Below are 26,359 nucleotides of genomic sequence, written 5' to 3'. Positions count from 1 at the left end.
ACACATTTAGGCTCGTTTTATGATCGATCACTGGCAGTATTTTATAGTCTTTTCCTTAGTCGCTTTCCAATTAGTAGAGTGGGTCAGCTGACCCTCTTGCCCTCTTTACGTAAACGAAACAATTAACAAAATTTGTATGGGTATATAATTAAAACACCCCGACCGCAATTTTCTATCCGTTTCATTTTTATTCGTCATTGTTTTCAAAGCTCTTTATTCCCCGATAGATTCAAAACACAAAGTTCGCCTAAAGCTGTTGTTAGATATTATAGGTTTCTCGATGACCTGGAGTAAGAAATCCCTTGGACGGTTCACGAAACAAAAAAAAAAAAAAAAAAAAAGTGCAATGATTAAATATTTGATCCCCGGCAGAGTTTGCTCACCACGAGTAACTCTTCCCGAGCTATCTTGACAGAGGTAGAAGTTACTCGCGTTATCGTCCGTCTCTTTTGTTCCAACAGTGCAAGACTCCGAGTGGGTGGACATAGTGGAATCGGAGCTGAGGAGCATTTTAGAACCACGAGATCTCCCCGCGATGGCACACTCGACTCTATCCGAAAGTGTATCGTCGGTAACGCCGCCTCTGCCGCCGCTTTCGCCCCATGAAAGTCCCAGAACATCGAGAAATCGATACTCGGCGAGGTAACGTTACTTCAAACAGATCTCTTCGTCTCGTAACCGTTGTCACTTCCGGTCACTGCCCCCCACCCACCCCTCCCCACCCCCCACCCGGCTACTTCCGATTCCTTCTGCTCTTCGAGTAGATCGAATCTCCGATATCGGTGTACCGAGGCGACCAACCGATGAAACTGTTGAAAGTTAGACAACCAAAAGCATGTTTTCGGCCACCTACGGGGCGATTGGAAATATATTGGAACAAGTTTTCACTGGATTTTGTATTCTATGGAACGTAGAACTAGAGACTAATAGAGTTACCCTTTTTGGAATTAACAAACATCGTACTTATATAACAACAATATAACGAAGATAATCCGGTTAACAATGTAACAGAGTTCCAACTTGCCAGAATAACGAGCATAATTTTGTTACGCGTAACTTGATCCCAGCTTACAATATTATAGTGTGAAACATTTCGACCGGTAGTATACGTTGCGTGCTAACCCGTTGAGGGCTAAACTGATCGTTAAACACGGTTCGGTACTTTCGTGATAATTAACCATCTTCTACGGCTTTCTTAGCGAACTTAACAATTGCATGTTTGTGGACCTTTTAGCTTACCATACGGGTCGAAACCTAATTACAGCGATTACAGCAAGGCCATGGAGAAAAGAGGGTTCTCGAGCAGCTCGAAGCATCGCGGAGCCTCGACTTCGAAGAAGGAAGCTGCAAAAAAGTTTTCTCATCGTGAGTGGTCTTCTTTACCTCTTAATTTATGGTTTCTTGTTACTCTCGGGTCACAGAGATGTTGTTTGTCCAGTTTTCGGCGTGGAAGCCGCCGATTTGACCTCGACTACGACTGGACTCGATTTGGACTCCATGTTGGACAGAAGCGACTCCGATTTGAGTACCAACGACGCGAGGACGATTAGGAAGCAGCTGGAAGGCTTGGAAAATATGTACAGCGAGGTAAATATGAGCAAAATGTGTTACAAAGAGCTGTAAATTATCGATTTAATAAGGTGGCATCGCTCTCGTCGCCAAAATTCTCCAAACTAAATCACTGCTGTTACCGATACACTTCCTAACTCTTACAAGATTAATTTCTCGAACTACCTTGACTGTCGACAATGAGCTATTTTCGTTCAGTTTAATCTGTACTGTACGCCATCCGAGTCATCAATCATTGTTTCAGCACTTTGTGTAATACACTCGAATAATAAATCACGCGAGTCGTTGTTGGATGTAACGTCCCGGGACGAGAAGTTTTAATATATAGCCATTTGTGATCGCAGGTATTGAAGTTGCTCGGCGGAAGCGTGAAGAAGAGACGGAAGGCCAGAGGTCTCATTAGTTATGGTTCCGTTTCATCGCTGCCGACGTCATCCGTCTCATCCAGACCTGTCACGAGGCATCACGATAAACGTAGATCCCACGCCATCGACGACAGGATGAAGAAAGCCAAAGACATCAAGGTAAGATGTTTCGGACACCTCCAACGTTTCGTTATTCTCACAATCAGTTAAAATACAGATATACAGTTATTCGTAAAAATAGTCTTATACGCACACCATATTTCAAGTATTTAATCAAGAGCAAAATTTGAATTATCAGTTCTAAGTTAATAAAAATTTTATAATTTCAGGATACAGTATGAATAAATATTAACTGTGAATTCCCTTGTCTGTTACAGAGCATTAACAAACGTTTTCAACGATTAGAATCTCACGTAGTTACGCTTGCCAGATCAGTGGCACATCTGAGCTCGGAGATGAGGACACAGCATTTAATGATACAGGTGAGAAAATCTCGTTACTATTTAAAAGCGAGAACTCACCTTGCGGTGCATCGTAAGAAGAGCTGCGTATCGATTTTAGCGAAGCTTCACGGATAGGCAGAGAAACGAAACACGGCATCTGACGAATACGTTAATTTATTTTACGTTCAACCCATTCACTGCCAACTACGAGATGTCTCGTAGTTGAAATAAGAAGATCGTAAATTTTCTTTTTAAAACAACAAATTTAATATCACATTTTATTATCAAAATAATTAAATCTTGGCGCCCAAAGGAAAATGCTTTAAATTTGCCTGCCAGTGTTTGTTGTCCAGAAAACGAAATAATTTCGCAGGAATTAATATGTTCTCAGTTGGCTAAAATTGGCTGGAAAGCTGGCGAAACTTCTGAATGTTCTCCCAAAAAGATACGGCTTAGGGAGACTTATCTGGAAGCCTCAAAGAGCATCAACCCTAAGAAGTTAAGAACTCAGGCCGTGAGAGCTTCGAAAATCGCGAATTTTCCAGGAGCCTTTCCTTCTCTGCTTACCTGTGAAACATTAAAGTCGTAACAGGTTCTCGAGTTCTCTCGTTTGGAAAGAGGAAATTTATAGTATAGCACGGGGAAAGACTAGTTGGAATTTCCGAAACTCACTACTACCAGGTTTTCGCAGGAAATGGAAAACATAAGAGGCGAGATTGCTGCTCTGAGGACGCAAACGAGCATGGCGATGGTGAGGTCGCAGTCCCAGCCACTGATCAAGGACTCCGAGCTGCCAGCCCTTTCCAACCCTTCGAGAGTGAAGAAGCTGACCAAGTTCTTCGGCACGGAACCACCGCTCATCAGATTGTTCCTCAGGGAACTTGGGTATGAGGTGTGTAGATCTCGTAATCCAACGATCGTATCTCAAAGTTTCTAGAATCCGTTCAGAGCCTCTTCTAAAAATAGTATTTCAGTAATTTCTTTTTTATCAACGATAGCCACTTTAGAGACTTCAATTTCTACAAAATGAAACGAATTATACGTTTTCCAGAAATACGCGACCGCGTTTGAGAAAGAAAAAGTTGGAATGGTGGAGCTTCCTTACTTAAGCGAGGAGAGGTTGCAAAAAATGGGTGTTCCCCTGGGACCGAGGCTAAGAATTCTTCAAGAGGCAAGGATATCGGTGTGCAAGGATCCAATTTACGTCGTATGAGTTTCACCAGCTACGCTGTCTCACGAACGAAATAAAAAGAGTCCGAGAATGAATGTCGGATCTAATGGAAGGGAAGAAGACATAAAGTTATTAGGAATTTGTTTCTTTGTTGTCTTTCCAGGGACCTGAAAGAGATAAAGTCTTTCTCCGCGAGAAGCGATGTTCATTTCGACGCTACGAAGAAAATTCTTCTCGAGGGAACTATTAAATGCAAGAAAAAGCAACCTTCCAAATAAATGATTACTTAGAAGCGACTAGGAAGACAAAGAAGAAGCTTAACGATAAGATTATGAGGCACACGAAGAATAAAATGAAATCTAAACGCGGAGCCGTTTAAGTCGACCCGATAATCTGTTAGGACGAGGCCTTAACGATAACGATTAGCAAATTGTTTAAGTTTTATGTGTGTTATAGTAGTCCAAAGTGTTCGAGAAACAACAACCAACGCTGTATGTTTCACGTTTCGCACGAGTGACAATGAATGTCGAAAGTTCGTTAACATAGGTATAATCTACTCACTTCTGTTAAAAATTCTACCGAGTGTATAGGAATTAAGTAGCAAAAATTCTTCGACAGGATCAAGGTTTAGTTACGTTCCCAACATTTCGAGGATACTGTTACCTATGATCCGAACTGCACGTTTTGTTGTTCGATTTCGTGTCTATAATTTATTATACCAATTATAACGAATGGTAGATTAAGTTCTTATTTTGTACATTTACGTTTAATCGATCAGTTGAGACGACAGAACATTTCTCGTTGCACAGACTGTGTTGTAGACTTCCGATCAATGAATTCGAGTCGATAACGTATTGGAGGCGTTAATTAGAGTTAGAAGAGTCGACTCGATCGAGGAAGCTCGAACCGTTAACGCGAATCACCATGTAAGTATTGAGAACGAAAAATGCAAAAGTGAAGTTGCCAAAGAGACGTGCTAACGTCATACATGAAGTGACGTGCCCGAGATTTTCATTAGAGGGAGCAGATCAAATTATTTTCTTTTTCAAAGAGTTGGCTATTATAATCGGGTTTGCAACGATTCCCACAATCGATGTTCTTCGATGTTTATTTTAGATTGTACGCGAAATTTCGTATACCTGAACATTCGATAACTCGACATTTAGATGCCTAGAATTTTGAATCGCCGCGTGAAATTGTGGAAGGGAAAAACGAAGTCGAAGCGGTCCACTCTTTGCGACACGAATGTCACTGGCCTACTTCAAATATCGATTCGCCGAATATAAGCGGCGTTTGTCGAAAAAGCGGCCCCTTCTGTGCACTTTTTCACCGAGTTTTTGCAAACCACGCACGCAACCACGCATTACCAACCATCACTTTTTTTAAACGTTCGCGATTCATAGCTTGTTTCGACGATCACAGGGAGAATATTATCAAATCCTAATCGATTCGTTCATTCAATCGAATTGCCTCTCGTTATTAGATTACTTCGATTGATAGAATTAATAGAGAAAAGTTAGTACGGCGAATGTTTCAAATTTCGGTCGCACGACCACACGCGTAACGTTGATACCAAAGAATCGATACCTGCTCCTATGCAATGACGATCGCAACGGAAGGAGTCACCGTCAGTGATCGGAATTACGCAAAACGGAAGACATGCCACTTCAGTTCTCAATCGATATCAGTTCTTACTATCGAATTCACGTGGGACGTGATCTACTATTAATTTGTAAACTAGACGCTACTTCGTTAAGAGACGTTCATCAATTATTAATTGTTACTAAGCCACGTTACACGTGGCGTATTTTTTTTTTTCTTTTTTTTAAATAGCTACTTCCATTTTTAGCAATATTTCTACTTTAGCGATTACGTTTTCAAATTGGTGCTCTCAGACACTGCCTGGATCACAGCTGGTCGGTCTTTCATCGACAGCGAGTTCTGTACAGTTAACGATTAACTGTTAATTGTTTGTAGGGATACTTCGAGTACGTTACGATTAATAATATTATTAATATTTGTATAATTATAATTATATTATTATATTGTTAAATCTTGTATTTAATAAACGATTCGAGAAATCATTCCAGTAAATCCCGGTCGTTTTTCACGTTTCGTCGAGAAATTTGTTAGTTTCAGAGCAATTATTCAAACGAACGTTTTCGGGATGTATAAAGGGCCCTCCTTGTTAAATTTTTGGAGTTACAAGTTTCGATATGTTTTTACCGTTCGTGGAAGGAGCAATAATTATTTCTCGTATACAAAGTTTAATTCGTGGAGGCAAAAAAAAAATGTTCGTTTTAACGAACGCTTTAAAGCTAAAAGTACATGTTATATCTTTTTATAGGCACGTGGATACAAAAGGTCTACGAAAATGGTTTCTAAACTATTCTTCGGCTAGTTCCTCGTGAATCAACCGCTGCATTCAATTGAATAATCGCGTATTAACTGGCATAACCCAGGGTGTACAGGCCACCAAGCGATCCGCTATTACGGCCCCAGACCTCGGACTGCCTCTAATCGACGCCACGGACGATAATTAGTTCGCTTGCGACGATCACCGTTCCGTCTTAACGACATAGCTTCCTTCTTAATTACGAAAAATTGCTCCCGGCGCGGCGCTGATAAACGACGATCATTTTACCAACGAATTACTTCGGCATTAAAATTCCATCCACGCTGGTTCTTGAATAAGATATTTGAATAATATACAGGGTGTCCTAGTCTAAGCGATACAGAGCTCCAACTCCAAAACTATCGGCCGAATGAAAAATTTCAAATATGGAAATTGCATGGTAAAATGGGGCTCATGTTTCATCGCGAAGAAATTTTTGTTGACTTTGTTACTTAACGTGATATAATGGTCAAGTTTCGTTTTTCAATTGAGACTACGTTTTTTATATATATACCATGCGATAGTACTTTTTAAGAGGAATTCATTAAGCTTTAATGTATCTACCCGATTTTTGTTAGTTTTCAAGCTATAACGCTTCAAAGTTTGGTAATTCTCAAGGAGAAAACTCGGTTCGGCCCCGGGCGGTCCCATTGATGCAGTAAACACCATGCCCAGAATATTGGGCATTTTTTTTTTTTGTATAATATTATTATACAAAAAAAAAATATATAGTTCCATTGGAAAAACGAAACTTGACCATCGTAACTCGTTACATAACAAAGTTAACAAAAATTCCTTCTCGCTGAAACATGCGCCCCATTTTACCATGAAATTTCCATATTTGAAATTTTGCATTCGGCCGATAGTTTTGGAGTTAGAGCTCCGTATTACTTAGGCTGGGACACTTCGTATGTCTCTCAGATACCCACCCCTCCGCTGCCAGCCCATTCTTATCTTATTTCTTTTGCCCGTAGTTTCGCCCGAATAGCCCCGACCACCGGTGTAATATGATCCGAACCGATTGTTACGCTTCTGTCGAGTGTTTTCTTTTTCTCGGACCTCTTTCTCTTTCACTATCTGTCCTTTTCTACGTTCGACGCTCGACGCTCGACGCGTGTCAAGTGTAAACACATAAAAACCTCAAGTCCAATGTTTTGGTTCTCCGATTTTGCATGCCTCCTTCGGTCGTTTAGTGTATCTTCGAATGTGTTCCCAACAAACATCGAGCGTAGAGAAGGACAGCGAATGAAGAAGAGGACGGAGCGATATGTGAAAATGGCGACCAACGCCGCGATTATTTCGGTGAGACAATATATGAACAAAAATAGTTTCAATTAGAGAAGAAATATCGATGAATTATTAACAAAGTACCAAAGGGTGTCTGATGGGGCTAAGCCCAGTCGCCCAATGATTAACCCTTTGCACTCGGGGCTATTTCGTTGCAGAATGTGCAAACAGTGGAAATTGTGGTTCAGAATCGTCTCAGGGTCGGTCATATTTGAAATTTCGGCAGAATCGACGACCCGACCGTCTTCCGGCACGACGGACACTTTTTATCAGGAAATGCACAATTTAACAATTGTGCCCAATTATTTTTCCAGAGGCCCACTCTTTGATTGGTCATCTGAGACCGCGCCACATTGGCCCCGTGCCCAGCCTCTATGCTGAATCCGCCCAGCGACCGCACTCGAACGATCGTCGAACTCTTTATTTCTGGCAGTGATGATTCAAACTGTCTCGTATCGTGTCATGTGTCGTAAATTGACGATGCAGATGATCGTACAGACGTAACCTTCGCGGCTAATCCTCCACGCTCAACGTCTAAAGCGCGGTGTAATTGACTCGATAATTGAGTGGAAGTTGGAAAGAGGTCAAGCACCACGAAATGTTCCGATCTGTTGGCGACAACGTTTCGTTTCTCGATATCGCGTAAATTACGCGTATGCGACACCGAAATGCATTTTGCGCTTTAATCGTTTTAATCTTCTCGACGAAGATTTATATTCTATGAAGAAACGATTAACTCGGGATGACACATCAACGAGGTCAGCGGTTTACGAGCAACTTTTTTTTCTAGCGAATGTAGATAATCAATCTGGAACAAAATCGAATAGAGGCATGTGCAACGCTACATGCTGGTGCGTTTTATTTACAAGTCTTACATTTGATGTTAAAGGGTTGGCGAGCTAACGTGTTTCTCTTAACTCGCATGTTTTCTTTTTTATTTATTGGCGACGTTCAGGACTAAAGATTGCGATACGTCGGCTTTCCAGCTTGAACAGTTTTCGAGATATTAAACGTTGCAGTCCCCATTCGTCGACAATACCACGTCGGTCCTTGTTACTTTTCCATAGTCTTTCTTCTATTAATTCCGAAGGTATCCTGAGTTACAGTACACGTTTGTCTTGGCTCCACGTGTTTCGTCTAAATAGGGGACAAAAGTTTTCTTTAGACTTTAGAAAATACGAAAAGCACGCGAATAGCATCAAGAAAAACGTCGAGCCAGAAAATATGAAAGATGAATGATGCTCCGAAACGGAACATCTATCGACGCTGAAGAAACTTTAGCTGCGGAACTACTTCTTGTGCGCGAACTAAACGTTGCACCGCTAACTGAATTTGATTCGATAAACCTTATTAACTCGGGTTACAGAAATTGTCGCTGTTCGTTAAGACTCAACGACTTCCAGATATAGAAAGGCATCGAGTTCGTGCAAAAACGAACGATGATATACAAAGAATTGGATTAGGACATTGGAAATGTGTTTAGATCGATTTAGTCGTAAATTGTCAACGATCTAACATTATCGCGGATATCTAATCGATGACAAACAATCCAACGATTTATTTCTTCGAATATCAGGGAAAGCTTTGAATGCGTAATGCTGAAAGCGTGTACAATTTGTACTGCGATAAGGTAACGGAACAAAATCTGTCAAGCGGCACGTACTCGTAGATAAGCTGGAAAAATTGGAAAATTGTTGGCTACTAGAATTGCAAGCCTTTAAAATCGTGTTCATTTCCGTATTGATGAAGAATGCAAAGAAAGGAGACGTTGGTAGCTAGTAGACGTCAAAGTGACACCGTTCCAGATTGCAGTGAAGCAACATAAACAATTGTAAGGAAGCAAACGACTAATCCACTTCTGGAAACTGCAATTGTCGGTTACGGAACCGCGATACCCAATGAACCGAAGAGTGTAGCGCGATAACGACATAGAGTTCAAGACGATTCCTCGAAGGCGACAGCCGAGATGCATACGAGTTTTCTCGTGACTAAAATGTAATCTCAATTGACCTATGGCCCCACTCTGGAACATCCCGCCAGTCATCGTCCAGGGCTTCTGGCAGAGGCGAGGAGCTGTCTTCGCTTTACTTTGTAACGAACATCCATCGAGGATGAATCGAAACAGTGAATTCCTCCTCGTGTTCCTGGCTCTAGCCTTGTCATCCGTGGTCTACGCGGAGCTAGTCCCTGCGAGACCGTGTCCATACCCTGAACGTGAGTATAGGTCGACTATTCGCAGCTAAGGCTGTGTCATACATAATAGACATAAACGTTGAACGAGTCAGTGAAATAAGACAGAGTGTTAACACATTCTTAACCGGCAGCTTTACACACAAACAACTTCGTGTCATCTGCTATCATTTCGTAATTGAATGTGACATAAACTCGCGAGTGATGTAAATCTAAATACTGCGAAAAGTATATTCTATTGTTAAAAGTGAGTAAAAAAACTGACAGGAATAAACACGATGAGTAGAACTTTCGCAATGTTCTATACTGTATCGATTAGCATCGAGCTTTACGTATTATAATAATTAAAGTAAATTAAACTAACAGGTGAATTAGAAGAACACAATTAAGATTCGTACGTTCTTTTTTCAGCCGATACCCCATTGAATTGTACCATACACGAAGTATACGTGGATCCCTGTAAAGAGGCTGCAGAAGGTAAACCATGTAAACTAAGGAGGGGAATCATTTCAAACATAACTTTCCATTACACGCCTAGTAAGTTTTTAAACGTTTTTAAACATTTTGAAACGTTTTAAAGTTATTAAATAAAAATGATTATTTCTTAGGTTTCGAGGCGGAGAATCTGCAGAGTAGAGTTTATTGGGCGAGTCAAATGATGGATATTCCATTTTTGGGAATGGATGCGGATGCTTGCCTGTTCACTATGTGTCCAATCGTGCCAGGACAAAGGAACACGTACCAAGCGCAAATACACATTTTGAAAAAATATCCTATTGTAAGTAACAGCCTTGTAAGTTATGTCCTTCGAGTTAACGCGTAACTATGTACATATAATCCATAACGAACGTCGACACTTCTCGTTCTCGAGCAATACGACTCTTTTAACCCCTTGACCTACACGTTATCATCCGATTGCTCGTGCCATAGTAAACAAGAAAGTAGGAAGTCCGAACAATGTACCACGAGTCGGACTCCTGCTTATTGTTTATGGTCGAAATTTCTTACCACGAATCTCACTCGTAGTTGTAGGCCAAATAGTTCATTTGATTGCATCTAAAAATTGCTTTTGTTTCAGAGAATGTATGACCTTAAATGGAGAGTCTGGAACGAGCAGGAGCAAGAATGTTGTTTCATGTTTCAAATAAAGATAACGAAATGATGACTGGCCATGTGTGATTCATCATTTCATTGTGCTCAATTAATTATAATTAACAATTCGATGAGTTAAATCGAATAAACGAACCATTCCATTAGTATAAGCAGTTTTCATTTCTTTCGAGTCGATATTCATCGATACAGTTTCTATATTTCAGATTGAAATATTTATCGGTATTCAACGACCGCGATTAATATTTTATAAATATACCAGTTTCCTTGTGACCAGTTCTTTTGATCAATAATAAATACAATTGTATAATAAAATTGGCTCGGGGACAAAACCCAGTAAATAATTGCTAAACAATTCAATACTTCAGGTACGTTATCTTGGAGCACGAAAAAATCAATATGACACCTTTACGAATTCGATTAATTTATTCTTACGTGACCGATCGAGCAAAGAATAACCTTTTAACTTCATATATTCCAGTTCTCAATCCATTTCAGTTGCGAGATTTATGTAAACTGGAATCTTCTACGAAATTTTCTGGAAACCTGTTTAGCGTCTTCGGTAATGTTCAAGATAACGTAGGAAGAGCGAAATTTTGGAGGGTAGTTTACCCCCAAAGTTTATGTTCTTGCTCTTCAGAAAATACGTAATATACATAGATGCGTCCTCTAATTTCGCCTCCTTTACGAATTTGCGAGATTTAATTAAAATTGTTGCGAATCTACGCGGATCGTTATTAATTAATTATGCACATACTTCTACTTCCGTTAAATTTATTTTAACGAATTAGCAGCTACAAGATAGGTCTTTCGAATGTTTCGATTATAAATGTGATCATTTTATAAATGTATCATGCGGCTCTTAGCGAACAGATTACAAGAGCATGTTTATCAGAGAAGAGGAGATAAAAAAAAAAGAAACGCTGCGGATAGGATTCGAACCTATGCGGGAAAAACCCATTGGATTTCGAGTCCAACTCCTTAACCACTCGGACACCGCAGCTTGTACAACAATGCTTTCAAACTTCGGTTTTCAGGGACGAATATACAACAGTAAGTATACATAACATTGTTTAAAATAAATTTAGTCCAGTTGTACTATTCCGCTTTGTAAAGTAGAGAGGTATTATTATAAATAAATGTACGACGATAAAGATTGCGACGACTTCCCGTGTTGGCATCCTGAAAAAAAACGTTCCTTTTTGAAATATATACATAAAGAAACTAGTCGGTCAAATATTTTACAATTTGTCCTTTTGTCGTTCAAGAAATATACCAACATATTTTCTACGACCTATTAAAATTTCGAATCGAAAAATTCGTCTTGAGATGTCGTCGTGTAAAGGGTGGTATCATGAAAAGCAGCTTTAAAGCGTTCGATCGTCCATTCGTTATCGCGACAAGGCATCTTCAAATCGCGTAACTTTCTCGATACGTCGAATTTTGACCTAAAATTTTTCTGGAACAGTCTCGAAACCTCAAATTGTACGGAAGTGGAGAAGGTGATCGATTTTTTGGTTATGTAAAATGATAAACCTTCCCCCTACTGTCGCAAGCTTTCAGAAAGCACCGACGTCGCCATCTGTCGCATGAAACGTCGAAGCAATGAGTCGCGTCTGGTCACGGACGGTAAAGAAATTGTAGCGGGAACGATGAACTATAAAGGTATCAGACTTTCGTGTACGTATTTCTATTTTTGTAACGGTTTCTGACACGCATACGTTAACGCATAATATGAAACCTAACACGTTACCACCAGTGCATGCACTTCAAACTCTAGACTCTCTCGTCGTTCCAGCTACGACGTTGGAATAAAAACTGCCCGAGTGTTTCGGACGTTGACCGAATACGAAACGACGAACGTTAGGAATGCAATCGATTTGATAATTCGAGTAACGAGAGCCAAGAGTAACTTTGCGCGACGAGAATTCCTGATTAATTGAAACGTTTAATTGCCAACGACGACGTCGTCTTTCCCTTTAATCGATCGATCGGATCCATTATTTAAACCAAGCAAAAGAACGCGCTGTTTCAAGACAGAACCAACGAATTAAGGAAAATATTCACAATTACGTGGTTGTTCTTTTACAATTGCAGAATTTTAAAGTTAGCTTCACGCTACATACGACGAGGCTCATCCGTGAGTTTTCGAAACATCGACCACGAGACCCCTCCACGCAGTTACCATTTTTGTTTGTAATAGCTTCGACTTTATATTCACGACTTCGACGCACCACATTTTGGAACAAAAATTATGTCATCGGGTACCCGCAGGTTCGATTCGCGATTCCAAAAACGGCGAGGGCCAACCGTGTCTAGGATTATTTCATCGAGAGGTCAACAAACCACGGCCCACGGATCAAAAACTGGCACGACGCCTATAATTGGTCGTCGGAGATGATAGATGAAACGTGAAAGATTGTTCATCGTTCCAGAACTGTTCACCTACCATCTTCCGTTCACGATATCGCGATTATCCAATTTCGATCGAGAGTTCCGCGATTTCGTTACGAAAAGCACCATATCCGTGCGTTGAAATTCTGTCGAATGGAAATCCTGAAGAAGTGGGCGTACTCCGTGGATCCTCGATGAAGATAAATCCCAACGGAACGATAAACGTGGAACGCGCGTTGTACCTTTCGGAATGCAAAATCGTCCGGTAGATTTGAATAAGAATTGCAAAACTAACTGGCCACGCACAATGCCCACCGCGGCTTGGGCGGATACACTTTTACCTCGTGGCAAACGAAAGAAAGTCGCGATACGGGAAAGGAAGTGTTCGGTGTCCGTATCTAACCCACATTCGATACGATTCGACAATTCTGTCCGATACGATTCTACAAACCGTGTCCGTGGATCTATTTCAGTCTGTGTGCATAGCTGCGTGGTACCCGCGTTATTCCATCTGGACACCGATGGCGAAACCCGCGAATGTCGTAAGTGAATCTATTTCTCTAGAGGAGCTGTGGAACGTGACGATAAGACAATCGTGAAATACCTCGAGGAATAGCAAATATTTCCGATTTATTAAATATTATTATTAAATTAAATTGAAGTAAATATTTGGATACAAGGATGGCTGGAAGATTCCGAGTGGCAACCGCTGTTAGAAAGTACTTATATCTCACACTAGACGCGAAGAAGTTATTCTTGGATGACCGATCGCGTAAGAATAAATCAATCGATTATATAGAGCAGTTATTTTGATTTCCTCTTGACCCGCTTCTTCGATCAAAGATAAAAAGAGCGAAACGGTGGAAGGAGAACTAAACGAATTCAAACATCGATCAAATTTCTACTCGTCATCCATCATTCGAACAACATTCTATTTATATATAATAAATCCTGCATCTTCCACTTAATAAGAAAGTTGAGATAAGAGTGGCACCTCTCTCCGGTGAATATTCAGATGTGTTTATTGGTGCATTACTAACAATTACTTTCGATTCTTCGCTTTCAGCAAAACGAAGCGGCGTCATCGATAAAAAAAAATTACCGAGAGGAAAAAACTGTACTTTCAACTTCGCAAAGTGTCTTAAGTATAGATCGTAATACCCAGGACCATAATTCCCGCCTTCTTTGTAACTGTCTCAATTATAAATGTTGTAAGCGAGGCTAGGTTTAGAAACAAGCACCTAAGCGGCGCCTTGCCTATTTCAGACTTCTTTTCTTTAACGACTGTTTACCTTAAAACCATAATGCTGTAGACTTCGTGCAATATTAGGTTGTGCCAAGTTTCTTTCGTTTTATTAATAAGTAATACATACACAATATTTTATGTCTAACGTTACATTACTGAATTGTGTACGATTCATTTTGCTCCATTACTGCTACAACATCAACATCTAAGAAATTAGATCGTCTATTTAAATGAACACTACCGCACAAAATAATTGAGTACAAATTACGAAAAAAACTTTCGGGACAACCTAATAAAATCAAGTTTGTGTAACAGTCGTCCGAATAACGATTTATTCGAAGTTATTCGGCTAATGCCTGATGCTAATAATACCGATACATCTACTTTCCCGATGAAAAAGATGAGGACGTTCATTACAACGTCTTCGGTTAAATTCCACTGATTGAGAGAAACGTTGGATCTGCGATATGGTCGCGCCGAACAAGTGAACAAATTACAGGAAATTCGCGGTTTTATTCGTTGATCTTCGCTCGTTGCAGTGTAAGAATCGAGCCAACGATGAAACCGGTTTCCTTTTTAAGATTTATCTTGTTCGTTTGAATCGAACGAGCGAACGTTTCATTACTGTTATGCCACTGTAGTGGATATTCAACCGAAACAAGAATGAATATGAACAACCTCTCATTTCGATACCATGGTAATTGACGGCTTTACTTTTACTGCCGCCTCTAATGTATACTTGCAGAAATACCGTGGCGGTACCATCTTGCTCAAGAACGATGACTTTCAACTGTAATTGTGCTTGCAAGACTTGCACATTTATTTCATCTAAGATATCCGTAACCAGAGGTTACCGATTGCCTTTAAATATAATATTAGGTTGTCCAGAAAGTTCGTGCCAATTTTTAAGATAAATTTAAAGACGCATTCGAATTACATATGTAAGTACCATTTTACGTGTTATTCGTTTTCAACCATTCCAATATACTCAAACCTGTACCACGAAAAATCGGCATGGGTTTTCCATACAAACCAATATTTTTCTTACTCTGTGTTAGGTACGACAGCGTGGCTGTGCTTCGTGAAACAGATGCAACTTTACATTTCCTTCGTACAGTGCAGCTGATGCACACCTGTTGCCTGAAGTTGACTACTGCATTAACACGTCGGCGAAGGCACTTTCAGTGAAAATCGTTAAAAGAATGAAAATTTCTTTCCTGTACATTTTAACTCGTTCGTATTTGAAAAAGAATGTTTAACTATGACGTTTCGTAAGGGTTTCTCGAAAAGAAACGCGTGACTTAAAAATCCTTAAAATTACCAGTGCAAGGAGTTCCATAACCCACTTCTGTAGACTCAACGAGATTACAAGTTTTCTTTTAATTCTAGCTACGATTTCAAGACGTCATTCTTTCCCTTTGAAATGAGCAGATCGGCCCCTCGATCGGTTCCCAGCACGAGGTACGCGACTGCGCCGATTCACACCTGTTGCCCTGGATAGAGCACACGGGTGATACGTCACTGGCCGTAAACTGTTGGCACGGCTCACCTGTTGGCCTCACCAGTGCTTGGCTAGGTTCTTGAGCGTGCGGTTCCTTTCGCCCGGGCTCTGCTTCGCGGTCACTTCGTTACTGTGTTTGTCCCCCGTCGTCCCCGTGTACCTTTTCTACCTGTGAACGACTCGAAACCGATCCGCCGTCGATTTCCTCGTGTTCGCCGTGTGTTTCGCGGAACTCGACGAACGTGGTGCGAACAGACGACGCCCACCAAACGGAAACCGCTTCTGTCCAGCCGCCAAGAAGGGAGGAAAGACAAGGGAGGAAAGGGGAGGACCTGCAGGACTTTCCACCGGATTCCTGAACGCCGTGGATTCGCGTCGAGAGCTGGATTGTATGCAAATAGCCGAGGAAATATCCGCCAGCTCGCTTGTCCACCTTTGTCCAGCCTCTCATCGTGTCGTTACGCCGCTGACTAACGTTCTCGTGGAAGAGGTCCACTCCAGGCGATCGTGCATACCGCACGATCATTTTGCGCGCAGGTACTTGACCAGCATGATATCACATTTTTCGTTGCGAACTCTTTCTCGGAGACCTCTGGGGACAGGTCTCGAAGCGCCAGGAATTCGCGAGTAACGATTCGAGTCACCGATGGGCAATCTGTTTTTTTAGAAGAACGTTTATAGTGCCGTGCAAAGTTCTGCCCACCTCTGACCGCGATCGGTAATCGCAAAGTTCGAGGCGTACCGATGGCTTTCATTGTTCGATGATGTAGGATTTAGGATCGCGATGGAATTACTCCGATTTGTTTGTAAATAATAACGGACCGCACGCTCGTGTATCCAAGGGAGAAGTAAATTATTTGGATTTTACAGTAGCTCGACGGTAGCAATATGAAACACGAACTGTGTAATGCGGTTTGACCTTCGAGTATTATTCAATCGAGATGAAAGATGGTTTCGAGTAGAATTTCGAAGAATATGAAGTATATAGAAATATTACAGGAATATGTCGAACGCGTGGAATAGCTCGATTACTACTAGAAAATTGGGATGGGCAGAATTTTATTCGCACAATAGATGACTAACATTTATGGACTTTTTCCGGCAACAAATAATGCTTGCATAAGCTCTATATATAGTTTTCAAAAATATATCAGCTGAATGATAGTGCAAGTTGTCAAACGATAAGGTGTTATCATTCTTAACGCGACGTTTAATCGATATCTACTGGTCTGCAAACGTTTCTTGTTATCATGTCCACTCCAAATAAATGATTAATAAAATTAAAATACAATTTGAATATTCAAGGTGCAACGTAGTGAATATTTTAAAATAAAATGTTCTCACGAAGGCGTCGCGATATTATTATTTTCTTTGGAGATTATTTTTCAAGCACCACCTGTTACAATCAAGTGAAATACGATAACGCAGTATCGATATCTGCATAGAAGGCACATACGCGCATGATTTTTCTTTTTCGTGCGCTCGTTGCAATGGAATACACGCGACAGAAAGCATAACGTGTTGCGCGAATTTCTCGAAGTCGCGTGTTTACTTGTACAAAATTTATCTCGTCAGCGGGAACGGTGAAAGCAATTCCCACAGTAAGGATTACCATATACAACTTTTGCCTACGAGGCGTTTTCAACTTGTGTGAAAACAGTTTTCAACGACCGTTAAACGCATGGCGCGCATACTTGCTCGACCACCGATAAAAGTTACCGCTAAACCGATTGGAATGCACGATAGGAAAAATATCACAAATTGTTTAATCTACACGGCGAAAGAAATTTGAAAGTCTCGCATCACTTTGCAATCGGAGCTGTCGTTTTCGAGGCGTAAGCAATTAATGTTTCGAGGTCCGACTTCCGGTGCGAACTGTTTCAAGTTTATTGTACCGTTAACCTAATATTATAACAAATACTTTAATATATTTTCAAGAATCTAAGTCACACTTTCACTGGATTTCGCAATTGCTTACACTCCTTCTATGTTTATGGTTTGATACAGTACAATGGCTGGAAATATAGAGTCGTCCCAATACATATGGCTGGTACTGTTACATATGCGGTGTGCACAGCTGTCGTCGAAGTAGGACATTCCATGCGCAAAAGTTCGATCGAGTGAAGAATTTCTGAAGATGACCCAAATTCGAGGATCGAAACGTTATAACGAAGTGCTCGAGACCGACTCGAGCCTCTAAATTTGAAAAAGTTTCGTTTCCTCGGAATTGTTCATATAATAAATACATCGATATTTGTTTAAATTTAATCTGGAAAATCAGGCTTCTAAGGATTAGGGGTGCGAGAACGATTAACGAATCCGGAAAGGGTACGCGGTAGATTTTTCTGTCGGCACCGTTATGTTCCGTTTTTTTCGCTCCACCAACACTGACGATGAGAGTCTGACTCCTTTACATGTCACGACTCACAGTAGTCAAACAATGGCGAGAGAAATTACGGTGCTGAATGTCGTGAGAAACACCGCACTCCGTTGGCTCATTGTCAGACGCAAAGACTCGTAATTGGCAAGGTGGCACGGTGGAGATCTTGGTCGCTTCATTTTGCACCGCGAGAGTTTCGTCATTTGTAGCAAACACGAGAGGAAAACCGCAAGAACGGAATTCTCTTCAAATGTCCCGCGCAAGAACCCCGCACCGCTATTGGTGCCGAAGGTTTTCGTTCAAACCGACTCCTGCATAGGAGATGTTCCACTTCCACTTGAAAAAATTTGTCATATCCAGAGAAGTTTACATTGGGATGAAACGTAGAATTTATTTATCACGCTTCGTCCTCTGCTTAAGATAATAATCTATGTTAAGTAGCTAGTTTAGAAATCCGGGTAAACTGGGTGGTTGGGTGAAACTAGAGAACCATAAAATTGTTGTCGTATGAGTACATCGATGAACCGAAAACTCGTCCGCCAACGTCACATCTGCATAGCCGATTTAGGGACACGCGCTTATCGGAAAAGGAAAATTGTTGTAGGATATGCATGGTTGAACCTTACAATAAGTAGACATATTCATCGTTTAATTGAGAAACTTGGAGAGAGAGAGAGAGAGTCTGTGGACTCAATCCGAAGCAAGGTCTTCTTTGCCAATCGGAGTTTCCAAGACACTAAAAATAATATATATTTCAAAGTCTTACTACCTAAAAACGCTAGTGTCCCAAGCTTCAGACATTTGAATGATAAAAGTATCCTCTTAGACTTCGTTACGCGAGTTTTTCAAACCGTGCGACGCTTTTTGCCCATAATGAAGGTTCCATGGAAGTACAATTAAGTGTGCAAACGTTTATGAGGCAATTACAATGCTCTGCTATCGTACGCAAGCAAATTAACAAAGGTGGCGTGTTCTCGTGACGAGATTCATTGCCTGCGATACGTATAAAGATAACAGGAACAGTGAACCCCGAGATGCAATTGGAGGGACTTGGATGTCCACGATACTCGTGAAAAATTGCTCCAACGCGAGATGACGTGGATGTAAAAACGAATGCATGGAGGAAGATCGAACAGGAAATCCATTGTTGAAAACCATCACGGTTTAATCGTTCCAACACGTAATAGGAAGGAATTGCAAATGAAGTTCTTAAGGTCCTGCTACGTTAATCTCGGGCTCATTGTCAACGATGACACAAATGCAGTTGTATGGAGACGTGGATGGGTCTCCGAAACACGAGACCACGTTTAAATTTTGCTCGGCTTTTTTAATTAAAAAACGAATTATCTTACGTACACACATTCTAAAGAAATATAGTTGCTTTTCGATAATAAAATAGGTTGAAGAAAATTAGTCAACGTTTCCTTAAAGGTTGCCGATATTTATAAGTGGTATTCTTGGCATTATTCATGTATTTCAAACACGTTTGTATCTTTCCAAGCTTTACACGTGTTAGCTGGTCTGTTCATCGATTATTACAACTTTTAGTCGGCACTGCTGGACGCTATCAACCTTGCGCGCATGTTTAGTTTCGAATAGCGAAGCGTGCAAAACATGACAGTAAAAAACAAAGTGCGTTTATTCGAAAGAAAATATATTTAGAGGACACCTGGAAGTTTCTAGAATCAATACGAAAACTTTATTTTCGAATGGTAGCCATTTTTAACCGACTTCGAAAAGGAGGAGGTTACTCAATTCAACATGTGTACTTTTTTTTTTTATGTTTCTTCGCTGAATTGTTTGCAAACAGTGGTTCATACATCGTGTACGGCCTTGACGATTACTCTGTAAACACAATATCGTAGTAACCTAAGAAATCATTCCAATTCATTCTCTTGGAAATCGAAGATTCGGCTGTGGTTCCACTTAAATCTATAGACTTATTCGTATTTTTTTTTCCTTGGTATTTTTATTTTTATCGATCCGAAAAGTATCAATTTGAAAAAAAAAGGAACTTTAATTTTGCTGAAAACGTAGGAATTGAAAGAATTATCATGGTTTGGAATAAAACATACGTAAACATACATAATAAAACGACGACCGTTGGAATTTATATACCGAAACGAGTATTTGAATTGCAGGTTCGTAACGAAGTTAACTTACGAGTGAAAATATCTTGAACAATCAGTGGCAAGATCTAAAATAAACGGTTAAATATGTGATTTATACGTTCACGCGGGAAATGTGGAATAATCAAAACGATCTACAGCGGACAAAAAATGTACGCGCATAGTGGGAAATGAATAATTTTACTATACATTAAGAAACCAAGCTTGAGGAAAATTAATTCAGACAGATATACTAATATGTCTTCAACGCGTTGTATCGCCGTTCCTTTCTGCTTCCTTGACAGTCCCATATTTAATAATTATCACCTATTAGTAGGATTATTTACATTTTGTACAAATGTTTTACAAAGATTTCTCTGAACAGAAGGAGTTAAAAAGATAAACGGATACAGCTATTATTTGGTCGTTGACACATGGCTGTGGGGGCGGAGTAACGTAATTTGAAAGTTATATCAGCTTCGGATAGCTTTGCGATACGTGCAAGTTCTGTTTATACTTCGACAGAGCTCGTATAACGCACGTTTCATTTATAACAAAAGGTACATTCCGCTATATAGAGTTTTATTAAATTTTATTAAATCTTTTTCACATTATACTCTAAAATAGGTTTCCATCCAACTTTGAAAGTGTTGCTTGAAAGTATGTTATTATAAAACTTTCTTCTCCTTGGAAGGATCTCTATTCCGAATAAGTGCGAAAGCAAGATGAGGGATTATAGCGCCAACAACGCAACACCGTCTTACGCTTACGTAAGATGTTCCAGAATAATTAAGGTGCTTCATTATGCCTAATGAATATACGGGCAGCGCGTTATAGTGAGAAACTTCGTGATATGATTTTAGCTTGGAAGCATATATTACGTAAGAGGAAATTTGCCATAAAAGTGATCGATTTTCTGCCGTCTTCGTCGCAACGGCTACGAACAGACTCGACGACAACGGATTTCAAAGCGGAAATTCGCTAGACTCCATATCGCTAGTTCTTTAAGTAGTATAGCGATCGAAGGTTGAAGTAAAAGTAGATTAACGTAAGTAAAATAGGAAGTAAAAACTGACCGTCACGGAACGTTTTTCATCTCCAAATCAGCGATCATAGCGTCTCAGTTTGTCGTTGCGTCAAAATGGTGTACTTGACCTTAGACCCTCGAGTAAACACTGGCCCTACATTTCCCAGCCTCGTCAAACGAACGCGATCTACTTTCAGCGCGCAGCGGTCTGTCCGTCAACTAGGAATTACGTTTAACAAGACTGGTAGTTTCATTTGAGCCGACCGAGACCATCGATGCGTCGCTAGCCGCCATTTATAGCGTCGTGACATCAATTTGCGTGCATGCAAATCCTGTTTATCATTAACATAATTGATACTCGCAGATAGAATCGGTTGTCGTTCCCGTCTCGTTACGCAATAAAGAAAGCACAAGGTGTATGCGCTGAATAGTCATTGAGAAATGAAAATGAACGATAAATGAAATGGTCCCTTGACCGCGAAGCGCGCTAGATCGGTGTATCTCGATCTGGAGTTCCGTTCTCGATAGAAATTCAAGGATTTTCCAAAATGGGGCCTTCGGGATTTTTTTTTTTTTTTCGAAGCAGACGAAATCATTTTGTTTACCCAGAAAGAAAAAAAAAATGCAGTAGCGATGAGGTTAAGGACGTCGAGTCGGATGAATCACCGTTCGCATTGTTCTGCAAGTGTCTCGCGAACGTAATGAAACTTTTGAGAGAGGAAAAAAGAGTACGGTTTCCATACGGATACGTGGCACCGTGTACCGAGCGATCTTAACGCTAACTTGATATCGAGGTTACTTATGAACGATGAACCAATTATCCGCGTCGCACTTGATACATATAAGGAACGAATGCAGGAAGAGGGGGGCGCCTACATCGACTGGCAAGCAATATCGTAAAATAAGCTTCGTGGGGGCCAGTCTTGTGCACCAATAAGGCAGCATTCTGGCCAGGTCAATGCTTACTGGTTTTGTGTTTCACCTCGTTCCCGCGTCTCTCGCACTTTCAGCGACATCCGCTTCGGGCGAAATGCTTGCGTTACCAGAAGGATTCTCGATCCTTTTTCGAGGGTACGTCGGACTCTCTCTTTCTGTCCTGATTCACGATCTCATCGACGAACCTAATTTTCTTCGACTATTACCCGGCCATCTCGTGTAAGGAATTTACAGCGCTAGAAAATGGAGCAATCTTTCGAGAACGCATCCACGCTCTTTTTTTTCTGTTTTATCAATGCTACAATCCGCCACTGCATCTGAATAACTGACAAACACGAAATACGGTCTCTTCTTATCGAGGGTAACGCGACGAAAGGTGCAACGCGTCCTAAATAGTTTCTTAAGTGACTTCGCCTGTACGTGATCGTGTACCGCCATTCGTTTTCATTGACCAAGGTCGCGACGCGTTTATTTTCCTTCTTCTGACAGGAATTCAATCATCGACGACGATGGAACAGGAAAACTCGAATAATCGAGACTGGATAATACGATAAGAATTCCTCGGTTAGGATTAAAAAAAGATATTATGCGTACGTTACACGATATATGTTATATTCCTTTTTATTTAGTATTATACAGTCAGTCCCATAAGTATTCGTACCCTTTGTGTCTATTTTTATTACTATTATTTTGAAGACATTTCCAAATCAAGTTTCGGTATAAATATGTACATGAATAAACTTTACGCGTGTATGTATTTATAATGAAAAATTTATTTGGTAATATGACATCTACCATTTAATTCGGACAAACTTCTTCGATGAACATAGAAGATACGAATATTTATGGGATCGACTATACGTATATCGTACAAGTTTTGTCGTTTCGATTTATCGTTGATGTTTGGTCCGTCGAACGAATCGTTCCAAGTGTAACAGTGTAATTGAAATCGATTTCTTCATTTCTTCAGAGACGAAGTCTTCAACGAAGGAGCAACGGCAGTATGAAAAGAAAAGTTCGAGCTCGACGATGCACGTAAACGGCCATTCGGCACACGGCGCGAGGCAAGAAATGGGTAAGCTTTTACTTGAATAACAGTTCTTTGCGAACAGCGTAGAACATTCGCGCCACTCGGAATAAGAATAAATTCTCGTTAATTGTCGCTATCAGCGAGTGGTTCCGCAGAGTAATATCGTCCGTTGAGAAAAGAAAACCAGAGGTGACAGTTGAAAACACGTATCAGAAAATATTTGAAAACTTGAGCGTATTAAACCGTAACATGCACGAGGATCCGTGGCCTTCTGCTATCCTTTCAAAGGCAATTGTATTCCTCTGCGACACCATGCTGGTTCTTTGGATGCAGAAAAACTTCACTCGGCAACGTTTAACGTCGTCGTCATTGTTGAATCATCTCTTACTCGTAAAGGGCACCACTGCTCGAAAGAGGCGATGGTAAATATCTTGCATTGTTTACGGTGATTCGAAGATACATAAAATCTATTTTACAGTGTATGAAATTATAAAATAAACTCTCTATTTAATTCTCCATTTAAATAGACGGCGTAAGAATAATAAAAAGGCGACTGGAATTCCAGAAGCGTATTTTCAAATAAGCTTGTAACAAAGGTTGAAGCGTATAGAAAATTAAAAATATCAGCGATGCTATTCCTTCCGTGTATATCTGAACGGAACGGCGCTCGTAACTTTAGCATTCATAGCTTCAGGAACTACGGAGCGTAACTTTCGATTCGTAAATTTGCCGATCCGGACGGCGCCACACGAGCGCTTCGGCGCAGAATCGAATGTGCGTCGTAAACGCAGAGAATAGACATTGTATGGTGGCTGGTGGCACTTGTTATATAAGCCATTCAAGGTGTCGCGATGACGTTATGCGAAGGTGCGCTCTGTTCATCCTGTTTTTTCATCGTTGCCCGACCCTTCGTTTTAACTCTGATGGTCGACGGACGAGTCGACAGAGTAACGGATCCTGGTTGGAATTTCGCGAAATTCCACCGTTCGTCGACCACCTGAATCCAGTCCCCGCGACATTCCAGCGACTCGCACGGTTCATTGGCAGCTGCACCGATCGTTCGATGCGTTTAAACAATTTCAAAGACCGACTTTTAAAAAGCAGATAACGGTAGACCAACCTTCGACAGAACCTGGGACCTGAATTCGTTCTAAATTCTGCCATTCCATCTTAAGTGCAATTTAGCGTCGCGTAACTTTGTAAAAATCCACGATTTAGCGCAACGGTTACTTGGCGCGGAATTACGATTCCGCTCGGCTTGGCCTTATTTTGCGGGTCGTTTGATTCGCTGGAATCGTGCCTGCGGATGACATAACAGAAGCGATTTTAATGGAACAACCGCGTCGATATAGGACAAGAGGGTTTCGAAGAATTGCCAGGGTGCGGCGATATCCAGGATGCGATACGTTCATTAAGGGCAAACCTAAAAGGTGAATCAATCGCGTCTAATCTCATCTCCGGAAATTACTGTAGTCGTTTAAGCTGCATTTACGCGATAGGCGTTCCCAGACTAAAAGCGAGCATTATCGTAGATCACGCTAACAGCAATTCTAAACACAGAATAGGTATGTTGAGGAACGGTAGGTTCTGAGAAACATGTTTACGACAGTTTAAAACAGTGTAAAAGAATTTTGAGTAAGAGGTACGTGTTAAACGATAATCTGACTCCGAGGATTCTGAATTTATTATCGTCAAAAATGCGTATACGAACAGTTATTTACGGAACGTTACGCGTTAAAAGTGGAACATTATTAAATAAATTACTAACGTGCTCTCGTTTTGCTCTTAACGATCTCCGATGTATTAAATAGAATGCATTACCATATTTTGTCTCGCAGTATTTTCTTTACTCGAGTGCGCTTTCGATCCATCAACATTCCAAAGCACTAGTCTCGCATCTAGATCCCCTTTAACATTAAAATTACGTTCTCCTTACTGTTTAAAACAATAAATTTATTTGAAAAATCATGGAAGAGCGTCGCAACAGAAATATCATTCGCGGCGCTCTGAAACAGTCGGAGTAGAAAAAGTCTAAGCGATAATCGAGGAAGTCTGGTGTGCCAGTGGTTATCCCAGGCTCTGTCAATGGCTCGCGTAGCGTAGCCCCGGTCATCTGAATCATCTGGAGTAGCTAGAACGTATTGATCGCCCCTAAGCAGTTGTACATTCGGGCTGACAGTAACGTTGGGGCGGCCGCACGGAAAACACACGTGCTACACGCTCTCGTGACGGAAAACGTCAGGCCTGTGTGTCCTTCCATGAACCACGGGAAAACTCGAGGGAAAGTGCAAAGCCCCTGGCACGAACCGATCGAAGAGATTCTCTAGTTCAGAAGTGCTCGCGAACGCGACCGTGGTGCATGCGTGGAAAGAATATGTTTGTGAGTTTTTGTAACGTCGTCTCACTGTCGCTCCAATTTCTCTGTTTTTCGTACGAAATCACTCCGATTTCATTGCGCGATTACGCGACAACGCGTTACGCGCCCGATAAGCAGCGCGTACGATAAAAGAAGGGTTGCGACATCGGAGTATCCGAGTGCTCGACTTGTCCAAAAAGTGATACAGTGTTATCGACGAAGATGCGACGAGTAACACGGATCGGTGAAGTGGATTTTTAGAGAGTTTCCGATTAAGAGGTTCGAATGCTCGTCTCGATGGGGTGTGTTAACGTTTCCATGTGGCCGAGCGTGGGATTTGTATCGGAGCATTCTGGGGGATGCTCGGCGCCTGGTCTTGATGGAGACATATGTTCGCTCGGTTTAGGGAGATTGTTTTTATGAACAGTTGATACTTTTTTCTGTATCGGTGCTTGGACACACTTTGATGGCTAGGTAAACGAGTGGTGGTGATTTTCGTTGTTTTTAGTCCACGATTTTTGTGGTGTTTAGTAATGTTATTATACTTGGATTTGTTTATTTAAGTGATATCGCGTGCGTGTAATAACGACGGTATACATTTTTTGAGCTGGTGGACATTGAAAAATTATTCGAATCGTTGAAAAGCATTAGAGATATTTTCCTGGTATGTTGCTCGATGTGAATAAACGAGTAAGGTTGTCCTTGATGTATTTTCCTCTTTCTCCAGCGTATTTCTGTTACCAGATAATTACATGGTTCACCGATAGTCTCGAGTCGCAGACGTCGTGTATGATAAGCAGGTTGTTATTGAAAATATAGCGAGTCAGTTTGGCATACTCTGATATTATTCC

General features: G+C 40.9%; 3 protein-coding genes and 1 non-coding gene across 17 annotated transcripts in view; 3 read left to right on the top strand and 1 right to left on the bottom strand.

Moving 5' to 3' along the window:
• Window positions 1-5,740, top strand: part of LOC128886593 (uncharacterized) — a 42,104-nt gene extending 36,364 nt beyond the window's left edge. For 3 of the 5 annotated variants that reach the window (XM_054141610.1, XM_054141611.1, XM_054141614.1), the window contains exons 8-14: window positions 462-642; window positions 1,235-1,365; window positions 1,439-1,587; window positions 1,914-2,093; window positions 2,312-2,416; window positions 3,069-3,269; window positions 3,429-5,740. In XM_054141610.1, the coding sequence (XP_053997585.1) occupies window positions 462-642; window positions 1,235-1,365; window positions 1,439-1,587; window positions 1,914-2,093; window positions 2,312-2,416; window positions 3,069-3,269; window positions 3,429-3,590 (1,109 nt within the window). In that variant the 3' untranslated portion in view covers window positions 3,591-5,740. Of the gene's footprint in view, window positions 1-461; window positions 643-1,234; window positions 1,366-1,438; window positions 1,588-1,913; window positions 2,094-2,311; window positions 2,417-3,058; window positions 3,270-3,428 lie in introns of all 5 variants that reach the window. The other 2 variants (XM_054141612.1, XM_054141613.1) reach the window with 2 other exon arrangements.
• Window positions 5,741-9,227: 3,487 nt separating this feature from the next.
• LOC128886604 (MD-2-related lipid-recognition protein-like) lies at window positions 9,228-10,682 on the top strand. The gene is made up of 4 exons (XM_054141643.1): window positions 9,228-9,444; window positions 9,832-9,957; window positions 10,029-10,198; window positions 10,499-10,682. Exons 1-4 carry the CDS (start codon window positions 9,243-9,245, stop codon window positions 10,580-10,582), a joined length of 582 nt encoding a protein of 193 aa, XP_053997618.1. The 5' UTR covers window positions 9,228-9,242; the 3' UTR covers window positions 10,583-10,682.
• A 769-nt stretch (window positions 10,683-11,451) lies between these two features.
• Trnas-cga (transfer RNA serine (anticodon CGA)) lies at window positions 11,452-11,533 on the bottom strand. Its single transcript has one exon. It is a non-coding gene; the product is annotated as a tRNA-Ser (tRNA).
• Window positions 11,534-15,755: 4,222 nt separating this feature from the next.
• LOC128886596 (echinoderm microtubule-associated protein-like 2) overlaps window positions 15,756-26,359 on the top strand; it is a 28,342-nt gene continuing 17,738 nt past the window's right edge. For 5 of the 10 annotated variants that reach the window (XM_054141629.1, XM_054141624.1, XM_054141627.1 and 2 more), the window contains exons 1-2: window positions 15,756-16,208; window positions 23,093-23,197. Coding sequence is in view for 1 of the 10 variants with exons in the window: in XM_054141625.1 (XP_053997600.1) it covers window positions 23,152-23,197 (46 nt within the window). In the remaining 9 variants the exon portion in view is untranslated. Of the gene's footprint in view, window positions 16,209-23,092; window positions 23,198-25,322; window positions 26,173-26,359 lie in introns of those variants that run through there. The other 5 variants (XM_054141625.1, XM_054141628.1, XM_054141626.1 and 2 more) reach the window with 4 other exon arrangements.

Source organism: Hylaeus anthracinus, unplaced genomic scaffold (assembly GCF_026225885.1).
Source record: "Hylaeus anthracinus isolate JK02 unplaced genomic scaffold, UHH_iyHylAnth1.0_haploid 11985, whole genome shotgun sequence".
Taxonomy (NCBI): Eukaryota; Metazoa; Arthropoda; class Insecta; order Hymenoptera; family Colletidae; genus Hylaeus; species Hylaeus anthracinus.
Note: the sequence above shows the minus strand (reverse complement) of the source record. Positions and strands in the feature narration are given on the sequence as shown.